Source organism: Chiloscyllium plagiosum, unplaced genomic scaffold (assembly GCF_037043375.1).
Source record: "Chiloscyllium plagiosum isolate Xiang-an unplaced genomic scaffold, Cpla_swu_hap1 HiC_scaffold_19, whole genome shotgun sequence".
Classification (NCBI taxonomy): domain Eukaryota; kingdom Metazoa; phylum Chordata; class Chondrichthyes; order Orectolobiformes; family Hemiscylliidae; genus Chiloscyllium; species Chiloscyllium plagiosum.
The window spans coordinates 44525167-44536621 of record NW_028270157.1 but is presented as its reverse complement, the minus strand read 5'-3'; the positions used below and the strand labels follow the sequence as shown (position 1 = coordinate 44536621).

General features: G+C 38.5%; 1 protein-coding gene across 1 annotated transcript; it reads right to left on the bottom strand.

Moving 5' to 3' along the window:
- Nucleotides 1–4420: 4420 nt before the first annotated feature.
- On the bottom strand, nt 4421–11455 carry LOC122559378 (testis-expressed protein 52-like). Its single transcript, XM_043708830.2, has 3 exons — nt 11435–11455; nt 9171–9778; nt 4421–4857 (listed from the first exon to the last, which is right to left on the bottom strand). Exons 1-3 carry the CDS (start codon nt 11453–11455, stop codon nt 4716–4718), a joined length of 771 nt encoding a protein of 256 aa, XP_043564765.2. The 3' UTR covers nt 4421–4715.

Genomic DNA, 11455 nt, shown 5'->3' with positions numbered 1-11455 from the left:
GCCCTGATGGTATTATTCAAATAATGTCTGCCCTTGTTGCAGGTGGTCAGCAGGAAAGCCTGCAGAGATCCTGTACATTGTCTACTTCCACCACGTTTTTAGTACACTGCTCCTGCAGAATCACACTCTTGAATTTGACTTTGTGTTTCTAAAATTGGATCCTGATTGTGTGTGAAATGGTTTCCAATTTCTACGCTAGTTTATTTCCCAATCGAGTGATGGTGAGCTAAGTATCTCCTATTGACATAAAAAAGCACTGAACAGTAAACACTGCTTGATCCGGAGTAACTGTCCATGGGGTTTGTGGAAATGAAGGGACCTTAATGAACCTCATGTAAATGCTACACAAAGAGATTTTAGAATATTTAATTATTTGTGGGATTTCTCACAATTTTGAACTTCAGAAACTGCACAAATAAAGGTAGAACTCCTGCCCCAAGATATCCTGTTCCAGTGTTGCTGGTTTCACTATCATTTGGTGTGAGCTGAAAATGTATTGCTGGAAAAGCGCAGCAGGTCAGACAGCATCCAAGGGGCAGGAGAATCGACGTTTCGGGCATGAGCCCTTCTTCAGCAATTCCTGAAGAAGGGCTCATGCCCGAAACGTCGATTCTCCTGCTCCTTGGATGCTGCCTGACCTGCTGCGCTTATCGAGCAACACATTTTCAGCTCTGATCTCCAGCATCTGCAGTCCTCACTTTCTCCTATCATTTGGTGTCCCAACCTATGGTCTGGCAAAACTTGTTCATGTCAACTCACTGTAAACTAATATAAACATATGAAATGGGAGTAGAAATAGGCCTTTCAGCACTTTGAGCCAGCTCTGTCATCCAATAAGATTATGGCACATATGCCTGCTTGAATTCTACATTCCCATCTATTCAATAAGCTTTGATTTCCTTGCCTACCTACCTCTGCCTTAAAAAATATTCAATCACTATCCTTTTGTTTACTTCTGAGGTAGAGAGTTCCAGAGTCACACAATCCTCTGAGAAAAAACTGGTGTCATTATCTCTGTCTTGAAGGGGACCTCTTAATTTTTCAACAGTGCCAAATGATCTGGACTGACTCATGTCTACCTTAGGGATCTGATATACTTTAATCAACTCCACACACACTCTTCTAAACTCCAGTGGAAACAAGCCCAGTCTTTGTTGAGAAGACAATCCACTCAGCCCAGGTTTTGATTTACTAGACCCTCCTCTGAAGCACTTCTTCTGCATTTACATCTTTCCTTAAATAAGGCCATTAAAGTTGCACAATGTCTCTGAGATGTAGTATCATCAACATCCTTTATAATTGAAGCATAATCCTTAATTTTCTGTTCAATTCCTCTCATAATAAATGTACGTGCTGTACCTGCATACAGCACGTTTGTTGTTCAGATACTGGAACACCTATTCTGCACCCTAGAATTCCACAGTCATTCCCCATTTAATTAATACTCTGCTTTTTATTGTGCCCTCCAAATTAAGCAACTTCACATTTGCCCACATTATACCACATCTGCCAGATTTTTGACCACTCACTCAACATATTTTCTTACTCATTATTGTGTGATTTGTGAATTTAGCCACACTACGTGCCTTCACTTCTTTCATCTAAATTATTGATGGAAACTGTAAAAAGTTAGGCCCCAGCATAGATCTCTGTCAGACCTTTCTTGTCAAATCCTGTCAAACAGACAATTAATGCATATTCTTTGTTTCCTGCTAGCTACTCAAACATAATAAATTTATTTTGCACAGTTACATTTGATGTGGCTTATCAAATGACTTCTAGGAATCCAAGAATGGTATGTCTACAGGCTCCTCTTCATCCATAGCACAAAGCATTTCAAAGAACTCCAATAAGTTGGTTAAACGTTTTCCATTAAAAAAAAACAATCTTACTCTTCCCCTAGTACCTTGAGCTTTCTAAGCATCCAGCTAGTCTCTTTAATGATCAATTCTAACACATTCCAATGACAAGCATCAAGCTAAGTGGCCTATAGTTTCCTGTTTTCTGTTTCCCTTCCCATTTGAGTGGAGAGGTTATGTTTACTATCTCCTGGCCTGATGGAATACTTGCAGAATTTAGGAAGATTTGGAAAATTAATACCAACACAACTACTAGCTCATTAGCCAGCTCTTTTAAGACTCTAGGATGAAGTCCATTTGGACCTGGAAACTTGCCAGTCCACACCTCATCAACTTGTCCAGTGCTGCTCCCTTAGTGATTGTAAATTTACCAAATTCCTCTCTTCCCTCCAACTCCTGAAATTACAGCTCTTGGTTGGAATTTCTTTGTATCCTTCACAGTGAAGACAGTAGCAAAATATTAATTCATTTAATCTGACACTTCCCGATGATCTACTGTTAACTTGCCATGCTCACACTCGATATAATCAACACTTATTTTTATTCACAAACAAAAGAAGAAATTGCTGGAAAAGCTGAGTGTGTCGGGCAGCATGTGCAGAGACAAATCTGAGTTAATGTTAACTCGACCTGAAATGTTAACTCTGATTTCTCTCCATGGATGCTGCCAGACCTGCTGAGCTTTTCCAGCAATTTCTGTTGTTGGTTCTGATTTACAGCATCTGCATTTCTTTCAGTTTTTACTTAGAGTCATCGTAGAGTCATAGAGATGTACAGCGTGGAAACTGACCTTTCACTCCAACTCATCCAGGCCGACCAGATATCCTAAATTAATCTACTCCCATTTGCCAGCATTTAGCCAATATCCCTCTAAGCCCTTCCGATTCATATATCCATCCAGATGCCTTTTAAATGTTGTAATTAGAGTGGTGCTGGAAAAGCACAGCAGTTCAGGCAGCATCCGAGGAGCCTTGAAGAAGTTTTCCTCCTCTCTCTACAAGAATCTCAGAGAGTCCCTCTCCCACTGCAACTCCCAGGTCATCTCCTCTGCCCTGAAGCACCTATTGTACTCTATGCTACTTTCTCCCCACCCCCACCCACCTCTCATTTATCTCTACACCCTGCAGCCACTCTGCCTCTATTCCTGATGAAGGGGTATTGCCTGAAACATCGATATTCCTGCTCCTCAGATGCTGCCTGAACTGCTGTGCTTTTCCAGCACAACTCTAATCTAGAATCTGGTTTCCAACACCTGCAGTCATTGTTTTTACCCAATGTTGTAATTATAGCAGCCTCCACCACTCCCTTTGGCAGCTCATTCCAAATACACACCATCCTCTGTGTGAAAACGTTGCCCCTTATGTCCCTTTTAGATCTATCCACTCTCACCCTAATCTATGCCCTCTGGCTATGGACTCCCTCACCCTAGGGAAATGACTTTGTCTATTTACCCTATCTATGCCCCTCATGATTTTATAAACCCCTATATGGCCATCCCTCAGCTCCGACCCTCCAGGGAAAACAGACCCCTCTATTCAGTCTCTCCCTATAGCTCAAATCCTCCAACCCTGGCAACATTCTTGTAAATTTTTTTTGAACCCTTCCAAGTTTCACAACATCCTTCATATAGCAGGGAGACCAGAATTGCACACATATTCCAAAACTGGCCTAACCAATGTCCAATACAGCCGCAACATGACCTCTCAATTCCCATACTCAATGCACTGACCAATAAAGACAATCAAACTCCTTCTTCACTATCCTTTCTACCTGCATGTCCACTTTCAAGGAACTATGAACCTGCACTCCAAGGTCTTTTTGTTCAGTAACACTCCCCAGCACCTCACATTTGTCTAAATTGAACATCTCGACCCATTGATTCATCTGATCATGATTCTATTGTAATCTGAGGTAACCTTCTTCACTGTCCAGTACATCTCCAATTTTGGTGTCATCTGCAAACTTACTAACCATACCTTCTATGTTTACATCCAAATCATTATATAATTGATGAAAAGCAGTGGACCCCGCATTGACCCATGTGGCACACCACTGGTCACAGTAGTCTAGGCAACTCTTCACCACCACCCTCTGTTTTCTAACTATGTATCCAAATGGCTAGTTCTCTCAGTATTCCGTGATCTAACCTTACTTTTATTCCTCTTGATTAATCTTTTAGTTATTTCCTGAAGTTATTAATATTCTGACCAATCATCCTGCTTGCCATGCACTTTTGCAAAGTTACATGTTTTAACTTTAGGTTTGATGCTTTCCCAGCTTCTTTAGATAAACATAGATGGTCCATTTACAATTTATACATTTTTTTCTACATAATAGTAATGTAGTTATTCTGAAATATCCCCTTAAATGGCTGCCATGACATCTCAATTAATTTAACCCCTAGCCTAGTATAGCAGTTCATTAATAGCTCAGTTTTCATTTCCATATCATCATGCTTATTGATGTTTTAAATATTAGCCTTAGACACAATTTTCTCCCTTTCAAACTTGATGTAAAGTTCGATCATATAGTGATCAGTACATTCTAAGGGTGCTTTTACTCTGGAGTCATTAATTAATTTTATTAATGAATTAATTATCTACCAATATCAAGCAAGAGAGGCAATGAACACTTCAATGTGAAAAGTTTCAAAGTAAATTAACATGTTCTAGATTATATAAATATCTTTATCACAGACACTGAGCTTATGTTCACTGCTGTATTAATGTTCCAGTATCAACAACTCCTTTAACATTGGCTGTACTTTCTTTCAAACAAAGCCCAGAAGAGGATTTGATTAGTTACTAGCTATCCTAGTAAGTAAGAAGCCATTTCATTTTCCCTACTTTCCTGCATTCAGGTTTCACATGAGCAGGTGCAGAGGGAAATTGTCTCTAAAAAAGCTCTTTGGTCCTTTAAGTTGCAGCTGGTTGTCTTGTATTCCTTCGAATCAGGAATGATACAGCAAGGTAGTAGATGTGGAGTGCTGACAAGATGCCTGTAAAAGATAATAGCATATTAATACCAGTTTTGCAAAATAATTGATTTAGTGCCATTCATCAATCAATGTCCAACATTGCAGTTCTGTAAGTTCTTCTGCAATAGTACCATAGGAATGTATAAATTGTTTGTAATCCAGCAGTTCAGCCATACAATGACAGACACGTGCATAGCAAGTCGGACTTGACCCCTGACTTCCTTGCTCAGAAGTGGAGACACTACCACAGCATCTTTGGACCCTCAGAATTTATATCTGAAAATATGAATTAATGGCAGGAATAGGCCACTTCAGCTTGTTTCACCATTCAATAAGATCTTGGTTGACCTAATTGTAACCTAAACTCCACATTCTCACCTACCTTCAAGAACCTTTCACCTCTTACTTATCAAGAGTGGAAGTGCCTTTGTCTTTATTTTTAAACAATGATCCCCAGTTGTAGATTCTCCCACAAAAGGAACATCCTTTCTATACCCACCCTGTCAAGACCCCACCCCTCCCTGAGTATCTTGCGTGTTTCAATTAAGTTACCTCTTACTCTTCCAAATTCTGGGGATATAAGCCTAGCCTGTTCAACCTTTCCTCATAAGATAATTGACCTATTCCAGATATTAGTCTAGTAAACCTTCTTTGAGCTGCTTCCAATGCATTTACATCCTTCCTTAAGGAAGGAGACCAATATTGTATCAGAACTTAGGAGCTGGAAAGTTAGTGCATTTTCTTAACCTGCTTCCATTCCAGCAAGCTGTACACTTTCAGCATTATAGATTTTTCAGATATAGGATGAGCAGATATCCACAAGAGACAAACTTTCCAAACATATCTCAACCTCACATGCTTGAGGATTGACCTGTAAACATAGCATGATTTAGAATTACAATTCTTGAGGTTCCTGGAAGTCAAGGGGACTCTGTGAACTTTATTGAAGCTTTACATATCTAAATATTAGGAGAAGTCATCACAACTTAATTGATTCTTCACAACTTTTGGAGAGTTCTGTCCTAATGCTGTCGTGCTATGATGGAATGTCTGACTCATTTACCCTGTTCCAGCATTATTATCCCTTAGTATCCCTTGAGGTCTGGGAAAATCCATAAAATATTATCTACCAATATTAACTTGCTTAGATGAGATGCTTCAAGCGGGAGTGGTTTGAGGATGAAATCACATCCACAGGATGGGAAACTCTTTGAAATATTTTTTCTTTCAAATTCAAACATAGCAATGATCAGAAGTATCTTTTTTCTTCTGTACTTACATCCAGAAGTAGCAATATCACAAGTATATATTCACTATTTTGAGTTGCAGGATGGAGAATTATCAGCAATTAACATTAATTATATTAGTACAACATCTTTCACATCTTCAAGCCTTCCTAGTTCATGGCGCACTTTGTTACATACTCAAGAGAAAAAGGGTGAACAAGCTCAGTGGGTTAGGCAGTATCTGTGGAGCGAATCAGAGTTAAAGCTTCAGGTCATTCTATTTCTCTCCACAGCTGCTGCCTAACTTGATGAATAGTCATTTATGTAGGGCTGGGAAAATATACCAGTGTATGTGATATAAACTGGCCAGAATACCAGAAATCCCCTGGACTGCTTCAAGCAAATGTAACAGTACCTTGCGTGCATTTGAGAGGGCAAACAAGTCCTCAATTTGAAATCTCCTTCAAAAGCCAGCAGCACTTAAGTGCTAACTTGGAGAATGGCTTGAACATTTGGATCGCAAAACCTGGCTACCTAGCATCACTGGTTTTGCCTTTAAGGGAGCTCAACATGCATAAAGTTGAGTCTAAGCTCTTTATAAAACTTGAAAAGCATAATGGATCCAGTACAGATCTTTGGGAAACAGCACTGCAAACCATCTCCCAGTCTGATAAACATTGATCCATTGTCACCTTCTGTTCCTTGTTGCTGAGTCAATTCCATATCCTTACTGTCACTTCACCCTTAAATTCATATGCTTCCTTCATTTCTAGTAGGCCTCATGACTTCTTGGGTACAATTTAAACATACTATCAAAATGGAAAAGTAAAGGCAACCAAGGCAGAGCTTGCTGGATGATAAAGGATTTCGAGAGGAGTGAAACAGTAGGGTTTGTGACAGATGTCAGCTTGCTAATGAGAAAGAGTCAGGAAAGTGTGAAAAGAAAGACGTTGAGGCCAATATGAGCATAGATTACAACTCATATAAACTGGAATTTCAAGTTGTTTGACAGGAAAATTAACAGTAAAAGGCTTATCAGAGAAGGTGTTAACTGGGATTTAATGGAATCACAGTTGTGCCTCCCCCTCATCATTTGCTACTACAGAGCAAACTAGGGGGCAAATGGGCATGTTTGATTATAGGAGAGGTGGTGCATCCTATTCTCATTGTTGAGAAACATGATCGCTCATTAACTCAGTGGTGGAAATGCGCCAATGTGGGAAACTTGCCCATTAGTGAATTAGGTTTGTCATCGAGCCACCAAAATTTCCATTATTCCTGAGTCCACTGGGATTTAGTGGTGGCTCAGGGATCTTCTCAAATTCAGTTAGGTTTCCAACCAATTCTGAATGTAACCCAGCAACACATCCCTTAACCATGCACTCAGTTTGCCATTGCCATCTTGAATTTCAGTGTGGGATTTCCTCTTTTAAAGGTACAGTGCTCAGTTAAGGTTCCTGCTATCAGAAATGGGTGTCCATTGAGAACAACCCTCATCCTTGCATTTGAACCTGCCTGCTTCTACCTAACTGGCAAAAACCTTCTTGTGACCTCAACTGTACTTGCCATCACCTGTCTCCAAGGTAAGACTAAAACTAGATAAAATAATGTAAAGTATGTGATAATACCAATAGTTGATAAATTTGATATCAGAAAGGTGCAGCTTATATTCCTGAAGGAACAAAGAGGAGAAGTTATAAAGAAGCAAAGGAGCTTTTTTTCCCATCCTTCTCTTACAGTGGGTTTTACAAAGGATTGAAAGATTTAAAATGTGTCTTCCTTATTCAATAATCTGTAAAGGATAAACTACAGGTGATGATGCGTTTAGAAAAAAATACACCAGGAGAAAACTAACAGCTATTAAATACGTATAGACTAATAATGGAGAAACTGCATGGAGTGAAAATTGTATTTGATTAATTTGATTGAGTATTTTGATATGAGAGGATTGATGAGGGTAAGGGTGCATTGACTTCCTACAGGTGTCAATAAAGTGTCACAATTTATCTTTCTTCACAAAATGTCAGCCCATGGGATCAAAAAAGTCAATAGCAGCATGAACATAGTAGATAGAAAGCGGAAAGTTATGATGAATGGCTATTTTTGAAACTAGACAGTTGGTATACAGTGGAGGTTTTCCCCAAGATTTAATACCAGGATCACGGCTATGTTTAATATACATGAATGCCTAAGATTTGGACCAATTGGGCACAAAGTCAACATTTTCAAATTTTAATCTCAAAACTTTGAAGTGTAGTAAACTTGAGCAAGTTAGTGATAGACATCAAGGGGATATTAGTAGACTGGTGGAACAGATAGCAAAATGGCAAATGGAATTTAACGTAGAAAAATGTGATATCATATGTTTTAGTCAGAAAAATTGAGATATAATTTTGTGTGTATTACATCATTTTAAAGGCAGAGCATAAACATTAAAATCCAGAGTGTTTGTGCAAAAATGTTTGAAGGTGGCAGGGCAAGTTGACAAAGCATTTAATCAAGCATGGGAGATCCTAACCTAGAAGGATAAAGTACAGAAACCAGGACATTGTGGTAGACCTAGAGAGGCACATGTCTGTCCCCAAATTGTGTCTTATTCTAGATACTACACTTTAAGGAGGCAAATATGTGTTGGTTAGGTAAACGTTTATTAAAAAGGTTCTGAAATAAAAGATTACGTTTACAAGGGTAGGCTTGAGATGTTGCGGTTAGCATCTTTTGAAATAGAGAAATTTATGAGGAGATTTTTACAAAGATGTTTAAAATCACGAACAATTTAGATAGAGTAATTTAAGAGCGAATGTTTCCAATTGCCTAAGAAAAGAAAAACTTCTTAATGCAATACATGGGTAGGATTTGGAATGCATTGTCTGATAGGTTACCAAATATCATTTAATAGTTGTCTTCAAAAGAGAAATAGATAAATATTTAACAGAGTAATTAACTAACAGCTACTCGGTTAATTAACTGGACTCCCTTTGAAAGAGCAATTCCCTGATTCTATAGCCTAAAGAATTATTAATATCAGAAAGAAATAGAGTAAGTAGAATTTACAACAAAGAAAATTGTTCTTGAAAACATTGGCAAGAAAGATTTAACAATCATTACCCTTTGGAATGTCCTGGAGGGAGGATGTTGCCATGGCTGTCAATTGGAGGCATTCTGCTCTCACTCTTGATCTTTAACTTCCTGTTGTGTTCCTGCTCTTTTTCCAATAATGCAATTGCTTTCTTCTTGCCCTGTAAATCAATGTACAGATTTCCATGCGACACAAAATGCAGCCAGGTATTTTCCCCCATTTTTGAAGGCGGTGGAATGCTGATTGGATATAGTGAAGCTATCAATTTGGAAACACGTGCTTGGCCTGCGCTAGAAGGATGTTTCGAACCTTGGGAAACATAACATCTCCAGACGTTACTGTCAAACTCTCTGTCTGGCCTGTTAGAGAAGATAGGTGAAAACTTTCCAACATTCAGCCATTCATGATGTTTTAAAGAGGGGCAGTGATTCTGCAGAGAATTATGCAATCTGTGAAAGAACTCGCCAATCACGTCTTTGTGTGGGGGTGGTTGAAGCACAATTCTTTGCTGTATGTTGGGTTGAAATCCGGTAAATCTTACATGTTTATCTTCTAACAGAAATTCTCCACTTCCACCTGTAAGTGATTTTGAAGCTGGTGCAGGGTGCCTTTCAGGCCTCTCCCATGATGGTTGGATCTGTAAACATTGGAAAAAGTTCTGTGTCAATTAATGTTTCAACATCAAACTTCATGCACATACTTCACTACTTACTTGAGGATGGCAGTAAATGTATTACAGTGGATGTCAATGCCCCTGAGTTTGTGGTCTCACTCTTGATAGTGGTTCAGTTCTTCTGTTGGAAAGTATGCAAATGCAAACATCTAATGAGCAGAATCAGTAGTGGTTACAATGAATGGTTGATGAAGAATGGCTGCTTGGGAAAGATACCAGAAGGTTCATGAAATTATACTTCAGCAAGTAGTCAATGGCATTTTAAAGTCAAATATGGCAGACTGGAAGTATGTGAGTATTTCTGCTATAAGTGCATCATTCTCCATATTAGTTCAGGATCAAATCAGATGTCTACAATGCATTCATAAAACAAATTATGGCCTGTTCGCTGGCTTACATTTCAAGAATGGTTTTCCCAGTGGCAGCTTGTCAGGACAGTTTGTACTCAGTGAAACAAGTATTTCAGACTGTCTGCATATCTTAGGTTATGTTTTTAATATTTACTTATGTTATGACACAAGGAAGCAAGCCAAACTAAACAAGTCTCACAATCACTGGAATTGCACCATAGTGAGATGAAAAGTCAGTGACCCTCAAAATTGCCCATTTGTCCCTAAGAAGTCTTTAAGAAAATAACAATCAGATACCAAGTTATAAATTAAGCAGAAACTAAGAATTTATTATTAATACCTCAACTTTAGCATACCAAAGCTAAACAAAATGTAATATAATTAATGAGTTAAACTTAATCTTTATTGGTTGTAACCCAATTCACAGACAGACACAGTCTAAGTTTAAACTAAAAAGAAAGTAAAAGAGTTGCAATTCACCAGTTCAATAACTGTTTCAATGATAAGTACCTGGTTTTAATGGATCCTTGAATGATACATTATATTAGAGGCACATGTGATTGTATCTTGAATTCTGAAGTCACCAGTAAGTGCAAACAGCTTCCAAAAGGCTCTAAGGAATATTCACTTATTTCTTATAACCTGGGATTATTTTCTCAGCACATTCTTTAACTGAATACAAAACTAGAGACAACAGTAAAATTCAAACACAGCTTCCTAGTTCAATAGCTTCTGCCCAAAAGACCCAGTCAAAATCAAGTCAGTCTCGACATTCTCAGTGGCCTCCCCTTGACTGATTAATGCTGCAAGTCCTTTACCATAACACAACCGGGTGCTAAAACATCTGCAGTGTTCTTAGAACAATAATGAAACAGCAATTATCTTTCCAGGTCAATTCTCATAATAAAACATCAGATTGTTTGTTCTTTCTTTTTTTCAAAAATCAAGCAGCTGTTAAAGTTCAATTCATAACTTCAGCTCACAGTTCCTCAATCAAAGATAAGAAAAATAAAGATAAACAGTGAAGGTCTCAGCACTTTCTTGAATATGAACCAATAAGCAAGGGAAAGCTCTTTGCAGCTATACATTTAAAGAATATAGGCTGCCAAGCCAAGAATGATAGATGTTATTCCCACTGATCGAACATCCAGTCCCCTTACTGAACTCTGACTAATAATCCTTGCACTCTTTCAAGTTTCCTCACATCCAAGCTTCATGTGAAGGCTGCTGTGTTGCAGCAATGCCGTGATCTAAGCTTCCTTTTTGCTACCTGGCTGTTCTGCCAAGCCAT

Coding starts and splice junctions, on each gene's coding strand:
- LOC122559378 (XM_043708830.2), bottom strand. CDS start 11,455: ATGGCTTGGCAGAACAGCCAG. Junction 9,779..11,434: donor TGGCTTGGCAGAACAGCCAG/GTAGCAAAAAGG, acceptor CAATGTTTACAG/ATCCAACCATCATGGGAGAG. Junction 4,858..9,170: donor CCTCCAGGACATTCCAAAGG/GTAATGATTGTT, acceptor TATCTTTTACAG/GCATCTTGTCAGCACTCCAC.